Source organism: Zalophus californianus, chromosome 2 (assembly GCF_009762305.2).
Source record: "Zalophus californianus isolate mZalCal1 chromosome 2, mZalCal1.pri.v2, whole genome shotgun sequence".
Lineage (NCBI taxonomy): Eukaryota > Metazoa > Chordata > Mammalia > Carnivora > Otariidae > Zalophus > Zalophus californianus.
In genome coordinates this window covers 123,440,041-123,459,175 of record NC_045596.1, presented here as the reverse complement: position 1 = coordinate 123,459,175, position 19,135 = coordinate 123,440,041, and the positions used below count along the sequence as shown (strand labels likewise).

Below are 19,135 nucleotides of genomic sequence, written 5' to 3'. Positions count from 1 at the left end.
TACTTTACACAATTAAGGGAAAAAAAAAAAAAAAGGAAGGGAATGCCACACTAGAAGCAATTTTAACTTCCAAATAAATCCCTGGATGTTATTTTATTTGTGAGCACAGCTCACAGCTACGCTAATCCTTCTGGTGGAAAAAATTAATGTAAAAACAAAATTAAATTTTAGAGCAGTGATAGCTCAAACTTACCAACTCAAAACCAGTGAGAATCTTAACGAACCCATATACAGAGGTCTAACTGGGACATAGGTACAGAGGTGCTGTAAATTAATTCTATAGAGTTTATATCTGAAAATTAAGAGCCAATTAATGTGAAAGTTTCTTGAATGTCTGATTCTTTTACCCCACAGCAGTACTATTTAACAAGCTAAAAATTATAATTAGTAAAATATACATTCTAATTTCACCAGATCAGTCACCACACCTTTGCTTTCTTCTGAAAGTCCAAGAATAAAAGGTTCCTAGAGTTTTTGTCAACTTTCAATCCTAAACTCTGAACAGAGCCTAACAAAACCAGAGGATTTGAACTGAAGTTCTGACAATTTCTTCACTCTGGCTTAATTCCCTGAATATTTGGCCATAATCTGGCTCTCAAAAAAAAAAAAAAAAAGTTAAGCCACTGAAACACAAAAGTTTAAGCTTCCCTTAATGTCTCTTTTCTACAAACAAATATCTTAGCCTTTATTTGAAGGGGGAGAAAAAGGAAGCCTTGCATCAATTTTGAAGGCCATTTGTTAAAGGTAGCAATTTTACTCCAATTGTTTAAATCAGATAGACTCTACCAAAAAAGATTGTTTTTTATTATTCTTGGGAAAAACCTAGAATCTTCAAACAAAGATTAGGTGTATTAGGAATAAGTTAACCTAATAAGGACATTAATAAGAGATTTAACTTTGATATTCTTTTCCTCTGTGCATGAGGGAAAATAAGGATCTAGCTTCTTTTTTTTTTTTTTAATAAATACCCAGGCAGAACAATAAGAGAAGGAATAAAACCCCACAAAAGTGAGGGAAAGAGGAGCTTGACAGAAAGCTGCAAAAGTATCATGAGAGAATTCGAAATTTTATTTTTTAGCTTTAAATAAGAAAATATTTACATTTCTGAAGTGAAGGGTGTAAGTCGGAGGCATAGTTACTAGTGGAACCTGATAAATCAGGCCATAAATGGTTGTATGAAGAAACTATGAGAGAGACAGAGAGAAGGGAGTGGTGGGGAGACCTGTTCAGAAAAGAACACCTATACCTTTGGTCAATGGCAAAGAGACTAATCTCCAGCCCTTCTGTGCCTGGGCTATCTGAGTGGCCGAGAGAGAAAAGGAGGGTGCGAGGCAAAAAGGTCCTCATTCTCCACTCTGCAGCCAGCAGCTGAGCACTTCATCCCGATAAGGACCCAACTCCTCACTGCATCCTCAGGTGCTAGAACACCGTCCAGCTCCTAACAGGCATTCAAAAATACTTATTTTATGAATGAGGTAGGATTCTCCTACAAATTTAGATACCATAAAGAGTAGAGTTTCTAGGGGCGCCTGGGTGGCTCAGTCGGTTAAGCGTCCGCCTTCGGCTCAGGTCATGATCCCAGGGTCCTGGGATCGAGCCCTGTATCAGGCTCCCTGCTCAGCGGGAAGTCTGCTTCTCCCTCTCCCACTCCCCCTGCTTGTGTTCCCTCTCTCGCTGTGTCTCTGTCAAATAAATAAATAAAATCTTTAAAATAAATAAGTAAATAAATATATTTAAAAAAAAAAGAATAGAGTTTCTACAAAAATTCAACATTCCCTGCTAATGGTGACAACAGTAACATGAATGCCTATTCATGAAAGCTGAGGCTCCTTGTATACATTATCTTCATTCAAAACAGTCTGTTTCTGTGTTACACCGGATCCTCTAAGAAGTAGACACCACAAGATTAGAAATGCCAGAAATGTATTAGGGGAAACATTTGTGAGAGAACATGGGGAGGGAGCCCAGGAGGCTAGAAGAGCCGTCAGTGATGCAGGTCTGACCCCAGGGGAAGGAGACAGGCAGGGAAGGATGGTTGGAAGGTTGGGTGGACACGTGTTAGACGGCAGGGCAGTTCTAGGGAAAGTTCAGTGAGGCCATCGGGGATTCCCTGAGCCAAGGCTGCCTGTCAGAGGACTGCAGAGTCCTCAGGAATGAGCTGCTTTAGGACGCCTGCTGTCTCGGTCACTGGCTGGGGGCAGCCTGTGGGAGGCATGGCCTTCACTCTAATGCAGTGATGGAACCATACAGCAGCTGGGCCCAATGGTCCATTCCACTCCCTGTGGTGGGAGATCTGAGAGATGCTTGTCTGCCACTGTCCCCAAAGTCCATATTCTTTCCACTACACTATCATGGCCACTGGTATACCCCTGGGCCTCTAGTAATCACCACCATCACTGAAGTTCTGTATTTCATTCAAGCTAACATGCCACTAATAATAAGACACTCCAGGGGCACCTGGGTGGCTCAGTCAGTTAAGTATCCAACTCTTGATTTTGGCTCAGGTCATGATCTCAGGGTTGTGAAGTCGAGCCCCATGTCAGGCTCCGTGTTGGACATGGTGTCCGCTTAAGATTCTCTCTCTCCTTTACCCTCTGCACCTCCCCCTACTCACAAGCACTTTCTCTCTCTCAAAAAATAAAATATAATAATAATACTTCACCCTATCATATACTATTATGGAAAAAATACTGCAAATGAAATCTTGATTAAAACTTAATACTTAGAACTTATACATTTATTGAAAAAGCTCTTTGGCAGATTTTTATCACGTATCCCTTTCATGCATATATAAAAGAAAAAACAAAACATATTTAAGATATTTCTAAAACTTCTTCAGAGTCCAGCTCCTCTGAATCACTTTTCATCTCAGTCACCAGTATCAAGTTTTGCCCACACATTTTTTCTCCTCTGCGCCATTAAGAATATTGGAGATGCATTATTTCTTTAAGGGGTGCTCCACTATGGTACCCAGGATCTTCTTCCAAGGTGATGGCATCCACTCTTTAGGTATTTACCAATGCTGGCACTTCTTTGACATAACTAGAAGGCCTCAATGGCAGGTTTTCAGATATCCACCATATTTCTTCCTTAAGTGGCCAAGTGGTTTGTTGACTGAAATGTTGGGGGGCTACACATGTCCAAACAGGCCAGGAGAAATAACAAAATTCACATTTATTCAAGACTGCCACCTTGTAGATGGCAACTATAAGGATACATTTCCATTTCACCCAGGTTCAAAGGTGGAGGAAAGGTTGGTAAATCTTACAAGGGGCTAAAGGCAAAGAATAATGTCTTTAGGCTCCCAGGAGATAGGAGATTCTCTTTTCATCACTGTCACCAACTTATTCTGTGAAGTGATGTGGATCAAATCACTCTACTTCACTGAGTTCCAGTTTCCCTTTTCTTCTTTTGGTAAGTAAAAGTGTTAAAAGTTTCCCTAAGTTCTCTCTCAGTTCTTTGTTTTAGGAGCCAAGGCCATACCATTGAGTACTTCATAACTGGATCTGACAAAAATATTTTTCTCATGAAACTGTAGATTCAGCTGAACTTAATTCCCACTAATGGAACCACTCCTCTACATTAGACAATGAAACGAGTGAGCTGGTCACATTCTGGTGTCTGTTGGTGTGTGGGGGGGGGGTTGAGGGGGAGTCCATGTGTATCCTCTTTGCTCTTTCATGTCAGTAGTAACTGGTTTATCAGAAGAGCTGATTCCTCAGAAGCAGAGAACAAGCCCAAGGACATGAAATATAGGAAATATAAGTTTCAATAGGGAAGTAGAATCTGATGATGACAAGGCTTCAAGACCACAGATGACTATGAGTCATCAAAGAGAGGACACTGAGTCATGAGCAAGGCCTTCCACGGAAGGGGGTCCACCAAGGAGCCCAATCCTCTTACCTAACACACCCTCACTCACTTTAGGATTCTGACTTGAGTCAGTCCGGACTGTAACCTCTATAGGATTCTAGGTAGGTAGAAATCCAACTTGCAAAAGCTATCTTCCTAGGAAACAGGTTTCACAATGACATCTGCATCTGACTAAATTATAGTGAGTTTACAAGAGGAAAAAGGGACTTATATGAAAAAAAAAAAATGTCAAATTGTAAGGGTCAGTTCCAAGGAGAAAAATTCTTCATAAAGTTAGGTCATTTGACAACTTTTCAGCTAATCTGAGAAATGTTTTCACAAATAAGTTCAAGATGGATTTTTCCCCATCTGCATACGCTTTCCAACAGAACTTCACACACACAAAAATGTCACCTTAACTATAAAATAACGGATTAAAATGGGTTTGATATACCATATAAAATACAATATTTATAATAAGATGAAATTAAAGGCACAATCTTTCCAATGGCATATGATGCCTTAGGTATTTATCACATTACAAGAACCCATAAGTAATGCTACACATAAATTAAGTAACACTAAAGTTCCTAACAGCAGAAACCTGTTCTATGAAAATAAACAAACTAGATATAGTTCAAAATCCTTTGGAAGTGACACATGAAAGCTTAGGTTTTTAAAGTCTATTTTAACCTCCTGGTAAACAGAAAGTCATCAAAAAGCAATTTACAGTATTTCCACCTTTCAGACAGCTCTAGCTCCAAGGTTAGGAATGCCAGCAGAGACTTCACCGGCACCCTAGGCCAGTGTTTCCAATGTAAGCATGCTTCACAATAACCTGGAGGGCTTATTAAAACACACACTGAGGGGCCGCACCCCAGAGTTCCCAATTCAGTAGGCTTAGGGTGAGGCCCAAGAGTTAGCATTTCTAGCTTGTTCCCAGGTGATGCTGATGCTGCTGGACCAGAGACCAAGCCTTGTGAACCACTGCCCTAGAGTGTACTAAAGAAAGAACAGCATGAAAATTTCTCCCAAAAGGTAAAAGATATTTATTTCATTTAAACCAACATATGTCATTTTAACAATATCGTGACATATTTTTGAAAGAAAAAAAATAGGAAGCTTGGAGCAAAATTCTGTATCAAAAACCCCAAAAGATACAGAAGTCACTTAATCACATCATTCTGTAAGATACGTGAAACAATGATAGAACAACGAGAAAGGAGTGAAGCAAATAGGCAAGTGTTGAGGAAACACGCCATTGTGTCTTGACTGGAACCACCTAAATGATTAACGAAAACCTTTGGTACTGAAAAGCCCAGAGTCTTCTTTACTGGGGCATAAGCTCAGAGCAAATCACCCAGAAAGTGTTCCCTAACCTGGTGTTTTCACAAGAGTGAAATCTGTGGTGGAGAAAAATATGGAAGAGGAGAAAAAAAAGGAGGAGGAGGAGGTCTCAACAGCCTAAAGAGTATGTAAAAGAACTGATTAAAATAGATTTGATATACCATAAAAAAATACAAAACTAAAGGCACAATCTTCCCAATGGCAGGTAATACCTTAGATACTTATCACCTTTCAAGAACTCATAAGTAATGCTAAAGACAAATTCAGTAACACAAAAATTCCTAATGGCAAACAGGGTCATCTTGCTCAAGGAGGCAACGGGATGCAGCTGGTGCATAAGACACTGTTGGCACTTCACTCTTCTTGGCAGCCCAGCAGGCCCCCAGCCCGCTCGGGACGAGAGGCAAGTGCCTTTTGTGCACCATCTGGCAAGCTCTACCTTCTGTCTCCAGGCACCCCCTCTTCCCTGAAGATTTCCTCAACCCCTGGGCCTTACACAACTGTCCTAATTTTCCATAAGCCTCAGAAACTGAGCAGTTGTGTTCGGGAAAAGGATGGAAACAAAAAAGTTATGATCAAAGAACACATGCAGAGAAATAAATACAATATGAGGGCTTTTAGAAGAGCATCATAAATGATGCAGCACTATTTTAAAAGTCCTTAAATTCTTGGACAGCTGCCCACCTCAGATAAGTACGCCATGTCCTGCCACACCAGAGAGAACATCTCGAGCATTCTGGCCGTGAAACATCACGCAGTACTCTCCTTGGAGAACATGCACAGAAGTGAGCTCAGCAATTCTGGCCACAAACAGTACCCAGCTCCCCAACTTGAGTTACTCACTTTCACAGTCAAGGCTAGCAAAATTATCAGTAAAAACTACTCACTTGAAAACACTACCCTGAAAAAGTCAATATTGGCTTTTTAAAGGGCATGACACATCCATTCACAGAAATCCATTCCAGACTTACATGCAGGGGCTGGGGGGAAACACTCTGACTTCCAGACTGGCCTTCTTTCCAGTTCCCTCCCCAACAAAATTGGCTTTAATAGCCACAGAGCCAAACACTGGTGGGAACTATGCAAACAGATCCCTCCCTCTTTCCCAAATTCTATCAGTTTTCCCACAGAGAAGAAACTAGTGCTTCACTTCTGTCTTTCCTTACTTGGATAACTCCGAATCATCTGTCAACTCAGGTCTGAAACGATGTCTACAACATGCCTTCCCCGAATTCCCCCAATAACTCTGTTACCCCAAGCATGAATTGGGCAGTCTTTCCCAACGGACAGCTAACTTCGTGAAGGTAGGAACTACGCCTTTGTCTTTAAAGCCCTTGGCACAGTGTTTGGCATGTAGTAGACACACATGGTATTTGTTGAACTATTTATATCTAAGCCTATTGAGGGATACAGCTCAGTCATGTGTGTGTGTCCACACACACACACACATACACACACACCCTTAGTGGCTCAAAACCAATAAAGAAGAACTTGTTCCTTATTGTTGAGCTTCCAATCCGATGACCTTATTCCTAAAGCCAAGCATCCTATTTTAACATTTATTTAAGAAATGGAAAGCTTTTTAAAAGTTTTTTGACATTGGTCCTTCCCTTCTAAAAACAGATTAGATTTAAAATATTTTTTCACATTTTAATGACTCAGTCTTAATTATGAATATCTAATTATCATGGTACAACATCATTTAATTAAGGACTTCAGAAAACACTAATTGTTTTTGTTGTTTGTTTGTTTTTTTTAAGTAGGCTCCAGGCCCAGCATGGAACCCAGCGTGGGTCTTGAACTCATGACCCCCAAGATCAAGACCCCGGCTGAGATCAAGGGTCAGACGCCTAACCGACTGAGCCACCCAGGCACCCCTGATTGCTTTTAAAGATTAAGTGACCAGTAAGATTTTGTTAAATTCTTAGAGCCAATTTTAGACTATTCTACCACTATTTTACAGCTGTCATTTTGCATTCCTTTTTTAATATGTGGCTCTGTACTGCTGATGTGTAATAACTTTTTTAATATGTGTTTAATGTAGGTTTTTCACTATGTCACATAAAGATGACAATGAGGTACTTTAATGATAATACTGATAACCAAGTATTCTTTTTATTTTTTTTAAGTAGCCTCCACACCCAGCATGGAACCCAGCGTGGGGCTTGAACTCATGACCCCAAGATCAAGACCCGAGCTGAGATCAAGGGTCAGACACCTAACTGACTGAGCCACCCAGGCACCCCAACGTGTAATAATTTTAAGTAAAACAAGAGTTCTTAAAAGTTCCCGCAATGCACTGGCTCCCACTTTAGCTACTTAAAGACTTTCCCCATCTCTTTGTCATACAAAGGCCCTCCTCTGGTGTCTCTGCTCCACAAACTCCATCTCAAATACAACTTCTTCCACAAAGTCCTTCCTGACAAGCACAGACTTAGCTGCTCCCCACTTCACGCAACCCCAACTATTCCTGTATTATCACACTTAGTAGAATAGATTCTTTTAAGATTTAAGAGAATAAAAAAAATAATAAAAATTTAAAAATTTTTTTAAATTTTTAAAGATTTATTTAAGAGAGAGAGCAAGCATGGGAGGAAGGGAGGGGCAGAGGGAGAGAGAGTCTTAAACAGACTCTGCTCTGAGTGCCGAGCCTGATGCAGGGCTCAATCTCATGACCCTGGGATCACGATCTGAGCAGAAACCAAGAGTCGTTGGACGTTTAACTGATTGAACCACCCAGGTGCCCCTTAGTAGAAGAGATTTTAATTCACTTTTTACCAGCTATTCTCCAGGGCCACACTGAGCACTTCCTGACAGAGTTATCTTTTCTTATTCAAAAGTTTAAGGCTAGTGTCTAACAAAGCATCAAAGTTCTCTTTATTAAGTGTTCAAAGCTATTTAAAACAAAGGTAGCCATTATTCTATGTGGTTTTTATGGTTAAAAAAGGTGACCCCTGATGATCAAGATTAGACAGAAACACCAAAAGAACATCAATATGGGTTAAATACCAAACTTTTTTGCTTTTATTATTTTGTTGTTATAACTCATAACTGAGGAAGTAGTACTATTTTAAAGGTCTTTTAAAGTGAACAGAAAAGTATCAGGAATTCTTATCAAGGGGAAAAAGGAGGAAGAAAAACCTACAGATTAAAAAAGACTTAGAAACTTATCAATCAAGGGGCACCTGGGTGGCTCAGTTGGTTAAACGTCTGCCATTGGCTCCAGTCATGATCCCAGGCTCCTAGGATCGAGCCCTGCGCCAGGCTTCGTGCTCAGTGGGGAGTCTCCTTCTTCCTCTCCCTCTGCTCTTCCCCCCTCCCATACTGATTCTCTCTCTCTCAAATAAATAAAATCTTTAAAAAAAAGGAAGGAAGGAAGGTCGATCAAATGCAACGTGTTTGGATGCAGATTCAAACAAACCAACTGTTATGGGAGGATGTAAATGAATATCAGAAAAATCTGAATACAGCTTAATTCTCTGTAATATTAAGAAATTAACTGCTTGTCTTTAAGTGTGTCGAGGATACCATGGATCAAAAAGAGAGTTACCTTTTAGAGCTCTGTAGTAGGGTATTTATGGATGAAACGATACGATAATGGGCTTTCCGTCAAACTGACTGGGGCAGGGAGTGAGACGTACAGGAGAAACAAGATTGGTTGTGTGGCAACCAACTGAAGCTGAACATTGAGTACACGTAGTTTAATTACATTTTTCTCTCTGCTTTTCATACATGCTCAAAATTTTCCAAACTAAAAAGCCTGAGGGAAAAAAAAAGTATTAGGTGTCCTTTTGATTCTATGGTTGGTCACAGCTGCTCCCTCCCCCCCCCGCAACCCCAATCTGCTTTCCGGCATTGAACAGTTTCCGGCTATGCAGCAAGAGTTGCTGTTCCCCCAAATGGATGGTAACATACTGCCCCATCCCTCCCTGAGGTTCATGACCTTCTGCAGACATCCTATTCCTACTTCTACCCTGTACTGGAAACCCAGCCCCACCATCCTCACCCTATCTAAAAGACCCTATCCACCCCTATCACAGCTAAAGATTAAGTCAAGATGCCAGCTAATAAAAGCTGTGAGGACCATGCTATCTGTGTCAGACAGCCTGGAGCTAAGACCACATTCATTTTTTGACCTGGTCAATTCATCTCAAGGAACATGAGATGAAAATAGAACATCAAGACAGGAAGTAGTCACATTGTATTTCAGTGGAGCTAAAACCAGGCACCAGGCTGCGTAGAACCCTCTTCCCCTAAATGCCGGGATGCCTCACACAGTTCTCGGCAGTAAAGGCCTCCCCTCAGCACCCTAGATAAAATAGCACCTCGCCCCACTCCCTGACTCTGGCTACTAACCCTGCTTTATTTCATTTTGTAGGACTTACTACTGCCTGACCTATATTACATGTTTATCACTCCCCTTCCCAGAATGCAACTTCCATGAGGGACCTTGCTCGGTTTGCCTCTAGGTCCTCAGATTCTAAACAGTAACTGGAACATACAGGCAGATCAAATGTATATCTGCCGAATGCTCAGGATCCCAGAAGTACAAGCAAATATCATGGAGGGCTGAGAACAAAAAAGTTGATCCTATGCACATAAACTAAGAACATACCCACACCCACTTTGTGTTGTAGACAGGTAATGTCACAGCACTATTTTTATCCACTATCACATTTAGACTTTCCTAAACTGCTGAAAAATCAGTGATTCGGGATCACACAAAGAATCGTTGAATATGTCACAGTTTGTGCCACAAAAACCTAACGTGACCACAGTACCTTCACCTGCCCTCTCCAATATTTACAATATATACAAATTAGCTCAGGAAATAGGGCACAGTGCAAATTATATTGGGGCTTTTAAAGGCCATATGTCCCCGTCACCTTTAAATAAAAATCAGTGCCCTCCCACTCCTTCTTCCTCTACTGCAACTCCACCAGACAGAAATCCCACCGCCACCACCACCCACGAGATTAATTAGAGCAACATCTAGGAAGCTGGCCAAAATGGTGGGTGTTTCAGAGAGGCTGGTTCTGGCTCTAGCTCTCAGCTGCTGTGTGATCTTGGGCAAGGTACTATCCCTCAGTTTCCTCAATGGCAAAACAGGGGGCAATAACAGAATCTGTATCATTGGACTGACTTGAGGATTAAATGAAATATTAGGTTAATAGCTTAAACCAGTACCAGTCCGAGTAAAGGCTAACTATCTCAGCCATCCCAATCAGTATTATTATTACAACCACAAATAAACTGACTTGTACACCTATACATTAACATAATTCCAGCTAGTACTCATTCTTAAGGACATAGGGAAAAAAAGTTTGTCATTTTCTTAAAGTCTGTAAAAATCGGTGTGAATAGATAGTATATAATAATCTGGGGGCAATTCTACTGTAAATCTTTACTGAATGAGTAAGTAACAGACTTTAGGAGGGACGCTTTTAAGAAAGGTAAGAAAATATGATTCAACACCCTCAAAATCCACTGCTGAGTGTTTGTTAAATAAAAATCATCCCATCAATGCACTCAGCATAGTATCAGGCACGTGGAGAGCAGCTATTATGATTACTGTTGTGATCACAAATCTCAAGGCAAAGTGGGATTCTGAAGACCCAAAATTCTCTCCCTTCACACAACCTAAAAATCTACCAAAGTACGAGTCAGGCTCTAACATTGCTCTGCTGTCCCTCTGCCTCTACGTTAAGTTTTTCTGCCTTCATATTCTGGGTACGTTAATGTTCTGTCTGAGACTCAATTTAAAGGAAAGTGCTCCGCTGCTGACAAAAATCTAGAAAGCACTGCTATAGTCCAACCACTATTTTATGGATAAAGAAACGGGGCCCTGGTCTAGAGGTCAGGCAACTTGTCCAAGATCTTACTGCAGTCAGCACCACTGTGAAACTAGAAATCCAGGCTCCTGAAACCTCAAACCCCCCTGAAATCCCTCCAGGGCTCTTTCCACTACCAAGCGTTACTTCATCTGCAGATAAATGTATCAAAACTTTTACCAGAGGGGCGCCTGGATGGCTCAGTCAACTTGATTTCAGCTCAGGTCATGATCGCAGGGTCCTGGGACTGAGCCCCGCATCGTCATCGTGGAGCATCGGGCTCCACACTCTGCAGGGAGTCTGTTTCCCCCTCTGCCCCGCCCCCCGCTCTCTCTCTCAAATAAATAAAATCTTAAAGAAGAAAAAAGAAAAAAAAACTTCTACCAGAACCAGCTTCTAAACCCAGATTTTCCCTGCTTAAAGGTGAATATACTAGTTTACATCCCACAACTCACCATAATTTCTCTCTGTTCTTCCAGATTCTTCAAAAAATTAGAAAATTCGCGTAAGGAAGCATCTACAAAGAGAAAGTTATGATTATTTGGTGGCCAAAGCAAAGGAAGGCAAACCATAAACCTCACCTTTACATACCTATGCAGCGTTCATCATCAGTCTCTGCATCACCGATAAATTCAAATTTAAAGTCTCTGAGTGAATGTGCAAACTTCCGCTGGGCTGCTGAAAGACCTAGGAAGAAAAATTTAATGGTTACCTGGGGCTTTAAGTCCAGGTTTAGAAGAAATGTATTCCTCCTAAGGTCGCCAGTGCTGTAGAGCTCTCCACCCAATCTACGAGGAGGCACAACCCAACTCCTTTGCCAAGGGGCCCATTGTCCTCAACCTGGCACGCTCTGGGATGCTTCTGTCTTCGCTTCTACACTCTAGCCCAGAACAGGTGCTGAAGAAATGTTTACTCCCTCCCTAGCCTCAGAGATGTGACTGCTCCACATTGTTCCCATTCTCCAAAGCGCTTTCCCTGTCTCTGAGCACTCAGGTCAGAACTCGCCCAATTCAAAAGTTCACGCTATGATTAGGAACACACACACCTGATGGCTTCTCCCAGGGCTGGATGAGAACTGGCTGGATGCCAAGGTTTCAAATCTAAAAGTATCAAAGCTCAAAGTCAGCCAGTCAGAAGCCCTTAACTGACTGGCAAACTCCAGCCAGATAGAAACCCAGATGGATCAAAGAGTTTTCATAGAAGACAGAAGCATGGAGGTAACTAAAGGCCAAGCTTAAATGGTAGAAAGAATTTATTCTACAAAAGACCTATAGGTTCTCATTTTTTTTTAACTGGGGATTAATAGAAAATAGTAGAAAATTACATTGCAGTTTCATTTACCATAACCAAGATATAGAAGCAGCCTTACTATCTATCAATAAATGAGTGGATAAAGAAGATGTGGTTTATATATACAATGGACTATTACTCAGCCATAAAAAGGAATGAAATCTTGCCATTTGCAACAACATAGAGGGAACCAGAGGGCATTATGTTAAGTGAAATAAGTCAGAGAAAGACAAATACCACACTAATTCATTTATATGTGGAAAATAAAAAACAAATCAAACAAAAAGCAAAACAGAAAAAGACTCATAGATACAGAGAACAAACTGATTGGTCACCCAAAGAGGGAGTGATGAATGAAATAGTGAAGGGAACTGAGAGGTGCAATCTTCCAATTATAAAATAAATAAGACATAAGTATAGCATAAAGAATATAGTCAATAATATTGTAATAACTTTGTACGGTGACAGATGGTAAGTAGACTTACTGTAGCAATCATATCATAATGTATATAAATATTGAATCACTATGTTGATACTAATACAATTATTCCTCAATAAAAAAATTAATGAGAAGTACATACAAATATAGAAAGGAAAATAACTTAACAATGGAAAATCCTACTTCTAAAATAGGGTAACATTTGTTTTATGGGCCATGGGCCATGCTAGGTGATTTTTTTTTTTATCTCATTCAATACTCATATATAAAATAAAGATTATCTTCATTTTACAATGGGGTGCTGAAGCTCAGAGATGTGAAAGAATTTACACGAAGTTGCACAGTTACTACAACAGTAAAGGCTTGATTCTATTCCAGCACTATCTGCACAAAGCCATGCCCTGACCAGGATACAATCCTGCCACTGGTCTAAAGCACTTTATAAGAAGCTGCTCACTGACTCCTGTAGTCCTTATACTTCCTGTCTCAGTACCGTGAATACTGAGATTGTGTTGAAGTTTCATGTCAAGCAAATTGAAAAGTTGAAAAAAAAAATAAAATGCAATCCCTAACTGCTGGTCAGAGTACTCATGCAAACAATAAATATCAACAAGAAAGGGAAGTCAACAATGTAAAAAAACTGAGGGCTGTTTTTAATGAGATAGTAGAAGCAATTTTCTCTTTTTTATTTTAGTCATTGACTAAACAAGGAATGAAAGCAAAAGATTCTTATTTTTACATTAGAAGATGCTACTTGATTTTTTTTTCTTTTGCCAACTCTTTATATCCAATCATTAAGTACAAAGGCTCCCCAATGACCTCCTGGACAAGCTGCTTTCTCTCACTTCTCAAACTTTCTAGTCACGCTCATCAGCTCTTTCAGCTACTGTCACGCCTTGGTTTTGTTTCTTAATTTTTCTCTTAAAGGACAGTATTTTTTATTTTTTTTAAGATTTTATTCATTTATTTGTCAGAGAGAGAGCACAGGCAGAGGGAGAAGCAGGCTCCCCGCTGAGCAGGGAGCCCAATGCAGATGCGCAACTCGATCCCAGGACCCTGGGATCACGACCTGAGCCGAAGGCAGACGCTCAACCGACTGAGCCACCCAGGCGTCCCAGAGGACTGTATTTTTTAGAACAATTTTAGATTCCCAGCAACATTGGGCAGAAGGCACAAAGACCCGCTGCCCACACACATGCATAACTTCCCCTATTATCAACATCCCCTTGCTATCATGGTTTTTGAAATTTCATTCTTCCTCTAACTCATGTTTAGCTTGCTCTTCTCAAATCCTTTTTCTCATTAAAATAAAGAAGAGAGTGAAAGACATAAATGTGAAAGGCTAGATCACAACACTTTTAGAGGATAATACAGGATTGTAATTTCTTACCGTTGGCGTATGGAACAAAAGAACACACCGGAACGTAAATTGTGAGGGACTACAAACATGGTGACAATTCTCCACCCCTCCTTGTAGGCACCTCTCTTTGATGGGACTCTGCAGCTCCTCCAGCAACTGGGGGAGTCTATCCTCCCACCCCTTAAATCTAGCTGGTCTTATGGCCCACAGGATGTAGTGAAAGTGACACTGTGCTAATTGAGAGCCTCCATCTCACGACACTCTGTACACCTCTGCTCAACTCTCTTGGAACACTCTGCCTTCCATGTGAACAAGCCCCAGCTAGCTTGCTGGTTGGTTAAAGACTTGTGGTCCAGTCCTCCCATTTACTGGCCCATCGGTCAGACAGCCAACCCACAGAAGCAGAGCTTTCCTGCCCTCCATGCAGGAGCTAATGCAGACAAGCGGGGTCTAGACTGAAATAAATGTCTGCTGTTTAACCCACTAGGTTTGGGGATGATTTGCTACAAAGCAATAGATAAATTAATATAGAAAATTAATGGAATTTGACTGTGTTAAACTTTAAAAATTTTTAAGACATAAAAAGAGTGAAGATAAGCACATACCCAGGAGGCACAAATAACAGCTATAAGTCGAGGCAGAAATTCCAGTAAAAAATTGAACAAAACACTTAAATAGGCCCTTCACAAAAGGAACTAAAAAAAAATCTAAATGGCCTATAACCACATGAAAAAGGTGGTCAAATTCATTAGTGGTAATAAGTGAAAATGAAAATCTCAACATACCTCAATACATTCACCACACTGGGAAAAATTAGTCTGGCAAGCCCAGGTGTTTGTGTAATTCTGTATGTGGAGCAATAGAAATCCTCATATACTGCTGGTTAAGAGGAAAAATTGGGATACTTACTTTTTACTTACTTTGGCATTTTCTAGTAAATTTGATGATATCCTACAACCCAGAAATTGTCCTTCTAAGTAAATTCCCAAAATAAACTCTAAACACATGTGCACTTGTAAACATGTACTAAAAAATCCATAACAGAACAATCACAAAAATAGCCAAACACTATTGGTACTGGAAAAACCAATACCAATCAATCATAGAACTGAAAATTATATTACATTCATACACTATAGGGTAAAAATAACTATAAATTCACATGTCAACACAGATGAATCTCACAACTTGGACAGAAAGAAGCAAGTCACACACACAAAATACACACAGTATGGTTCTCTCATACCAAGTTCAAAACAAGCTACACTATATTTTGGGTTGCATATATAGGTCACAAAATTAAAGAAAAGCAAGTGAATCGTTACCTCAAAAGTCACAGAGTGTTTGCCACTGGGGGCTGAGGACAGCAAGGCAGACAGAAAATGAAAGGGATTAAAGGTATTTTAGTTCATAACCTAGTGGTGAGTCTGTAGATACTTGCTTTATGGTTCCTGTTTACCATGTACATTTGTTTTGTATGCCTCTGTATTTTGGCCATAAATTCACAACTAAAAAATAAAATTTTTTAAACCACAGAAGAGTAGTAACTTGGTTTCTATTGTAATCCAAGCAAACATCTAATTATTCTCTAAGGTTCAGCCACACTGGTGTGCTCTTGGTCACACATGCCACACTCATGCCAGTCTGACACCCTAAACCCACTGCTCCCTCCACCTGAAACACTCCTTCCCCACCCCCACCGGGCGGGCTCCTTCTTAATCCTGATGGCCCAGCCCATACAATCCTCTCCTCCCTATCCCCCTCTCCAAGACAGGGTCCCCAGCAGTCCCAAATCCCTCTCTATACTATTGCTTATTTATTTTTCTTCATAGCACTGACCACCTGAAACTACCTCATTTAGTCAAAACTTACCCGGGGTCATCTACCTTCCCACTCTACAGTACCCTGTCAGTCTTGCGCAACAACTGACAATCTTGTGCTTCACTGTACCCCTGAAACAGGAACAACAGGATTTTCCTTTTGCATTTCATGAACCTATTTCCAGATATTACTAGTGTGTGGGTTTCTCATTTTGAATAACTTTATGTTATTCCATTTTGTTAATGTATATTTACTTATATAGTATACATACTTTATATAAATATTCATATAATATAGAAACACTGGCATAAATTATATACTTTTCCCCTCTGGAGCTGTTTCCTGTGGTATTTTATCCAAATCACCAGGTCAAAGTATACTTGAAAGACCATGTTTCCTCTGGCCAGGGCAGGATGCTCCCTAGAAAGTTAAAACTTAAAGGCAACCGTTTTGTTAACATTTTATAATACCTAATTTCATTTTAGTTTAAAATGTTTATAATAGCAGATTAAATTTGGGTTCATTTGCACAGCTAATAGGATATATTTCTCCCAACGTAAATAGCATGCTTTTCTCTCTTATTAAGTGCTAAGTATCATAGTCACATTAACACTTTATTTTACAATAAATCGTTTTTCCTTTCTGTTGACTTCCTTCTGGTGTTATTAGAGTTCATTATGCAAAATTTTTATTGTTTAAAAATTCGACCACCCCAAACTCCATTCCTTTTAAGAATCACAAATTTATCCCATTTCCATCATTTTATACATTTTAAATTTATTTTATTCTCCCATGTAATTTATACTTTCATAGATATCTTCAGCCTTTTCAAACATAACATAAAAATCATAAGACAGTTCACCATATTTAGTACAGTCCATCAAACAAGCACAAAGATGCTCTGTGCAAAGGATAATGTTTCCTCTTTCCAATATCGCTGCACATGAATCTCAACCAGTCTTTAGTTCTCAAGTTACAAAAGCTGGCAACATTCCTCTACTGGGGGGAAGACGGTGAGGGGGCCCCTGGATGGGAATACCATTACTGAGTGCCTACTCTATGCTAACTGACTTACAAATACTACTTCACTTACTCCTTATAATCAACCTGGAGGGTAGATGTTAGGGTCACCTTATTTTACAAATGGGTTAAGTTCAGAGATAGATTAGTGACTTGATCAAGGGCACAGACCTCGCACAGACCTCTTCAGACTGCTAGTAGTAAGTGCTGGAGGCAAAGGATCAACTGTCTAGTCTCTCAAGTGTCTACCAATGTCCTTTCCATTAATTACATCATTCTGACTTTCAGAAGACAGAGCATTATTCCCTTGCCAGGATCTCGCCCAGTTATCTGAATGGCTCTAGCGAAGATTTCTAACTAAAGGGAAAATTCACATACAGGTGGGTCTGTGCCCACATTCTCTCCTGCCAACTAATTCCTGACCACTGTGAATGAAGTACCTTCAAGGTGCACCCAAAAAAGCACAGCTAACGTGAAAGAATTCATGTGATTTGCACTCTTTCAAATGAACTTGCCCCATCAGAGTCACCCAGACTACAACTTGTAGGTCTTCAATCTGCAAACGGAAGAAAGCACCGGCAACAGAACTCTTCTTAGGGTTAAGAGCCGTGTGAGAGATGAGTTAGTTCTATTGGAGACCTGGTGGGTTTGAGACGTAGGGCACCACGTGGAGAGATGCAACCACGGTTTAAATCCAGGTTCAGAGAGCCTCCAGACACTGGCTCAAATTGCCACAGCTCACCCCTGCTGATTTTACAGGTGAGAAAATTATCTTTTTGCGAATCCCTACCCATTAACAGTTATCAGGACCATGAACTCTGAGTCATATACGGGCACTTGGAAGGAGGTGAATGGGAAGCCTCTCTGTTCAGGTTGTTCTAGTTTTCCTGCACTTCAAGGCAGCGCTCTGCAGGCGGGGTAACCGCTAAGTGACAGTGATAAAGGTCTGGCGATAAAGGTTGTGACTACTGTCTCCAGCAACTTCCCACACCATCAAGCAGAGCACGAATGGGGCCGCTTGAGGAAACGCGGCAGGTTCTATACATCTGGGCTTGAGAAGAAGAATGAAAGAGCAAATAAATGTGCCTTTCTTACTCATTAAATTTGAAATACAAGACTTTGCATACACCATACTGGGTTCTAAAGCCTTTTTTTCAAATAGGCAAAGTGCACCTGGACATTCACATTCCTTTACATGTAGAGACCAAAGGAACCAGTTTATCAAATATGCAAACATTCTGCCACTGGAAGCTCTGCCACCCGTTCTGCACAACAAAACAGGCACCAAAATTCTTCAACATTTTATTTAGACAGGAACAGGGTCCAGACTCTAAGAACTTAGTATCTTTCATGCCAGATTCATGCCAAGGAAATAATGCTGGTGTTAATCCAACTTAACTTGGCAATGAAACAAAATTCCTCTAGGCCTCTACCTGGCTTCATATTTTCCTTCATGTTTTCCGGACTCACACAACTGGCAGCGGCACTATATCCAAGAACAGCATTATGGCCTCTCTGTACGAGTCAAATAAGAAAGTAAGTAACTCACTGTGTAGATTTTTTAAATGATGCAAACATCTCATGAGCCCAAAATGCATTACTGGGCCAGTCGAGGCCTGAAGGCCAAATCACAGGCCGTTCTAGGAACAGCTCACAGGCCAGCCCCATCTCTGGAACTGTTACATGAAGGCGTTCCTGGCCCTAACTCTCCAATTCCAGCCCAACTGCAGTGTGCGTAGAGTAAGGTCTTCTTAATCATAGAAAAAGCAGCTTCTATAATCGCTAGAATATTCTAGACCTGAACTGAAAAATCTATGGGGCAGAGGAAAATAAGATGAGTCCACAGAGATGCATATGCCTCGGAACAAATGTGTAAATCCAGAGTAGAAGACCCAAGACGCAACATGGCACTTAACAGACAACCAGACTCTGTTAACCAAAATAATTATGAACAACACTTAAGAAGGGAGTGATCTGAGCCCTGCAGAGAACCTCATAGGCAGGTCCAAACTGGCAACCACCACAAAACCTTTGCTACATCTTATTCCAAATTTTAACTGTCCCTCACACATTCAGCAAATGCGAAGAGGCTATGCAGGCTAGGTTCTGTGTACAGAGAGAACCCCTGCCACTACAGGCTATCAGATGAGCAGGGCTAGCCGGCCAGCTCTCAAA

General features: G+C 40.6%; 1 protein-coding gene across 2 annotated transcripts in view; it reads right to left on the bottom strand.

Moving 5' to 3' along the window:
* Positions 1–19,135, bottom strand: part of ARHGAP10 (Rho GTPase activating protein 10) — a 341,466-nt gene that overhangs the window by 247,417 nt on the left and 74,914 nt on the right. For both annotated transcript variants that reach the window (XM_027599802.2, XM_027599803.2), the window contains exons 2-3: positions 11,622–11,717; positions 11,486–11,547 (exon numbers count right to left, since the gene is read on the bottom strand). In XM_027599802.2, coding sequence (XP_027455603.1) covers positions 11,486–11,547; positions 11,622–11,717 — 158 coding nt within the window. The remainder of the gene's footprint in view (positions 1–11,485; positions 11,548–11,621; positions 11,718–19,135) is intronic.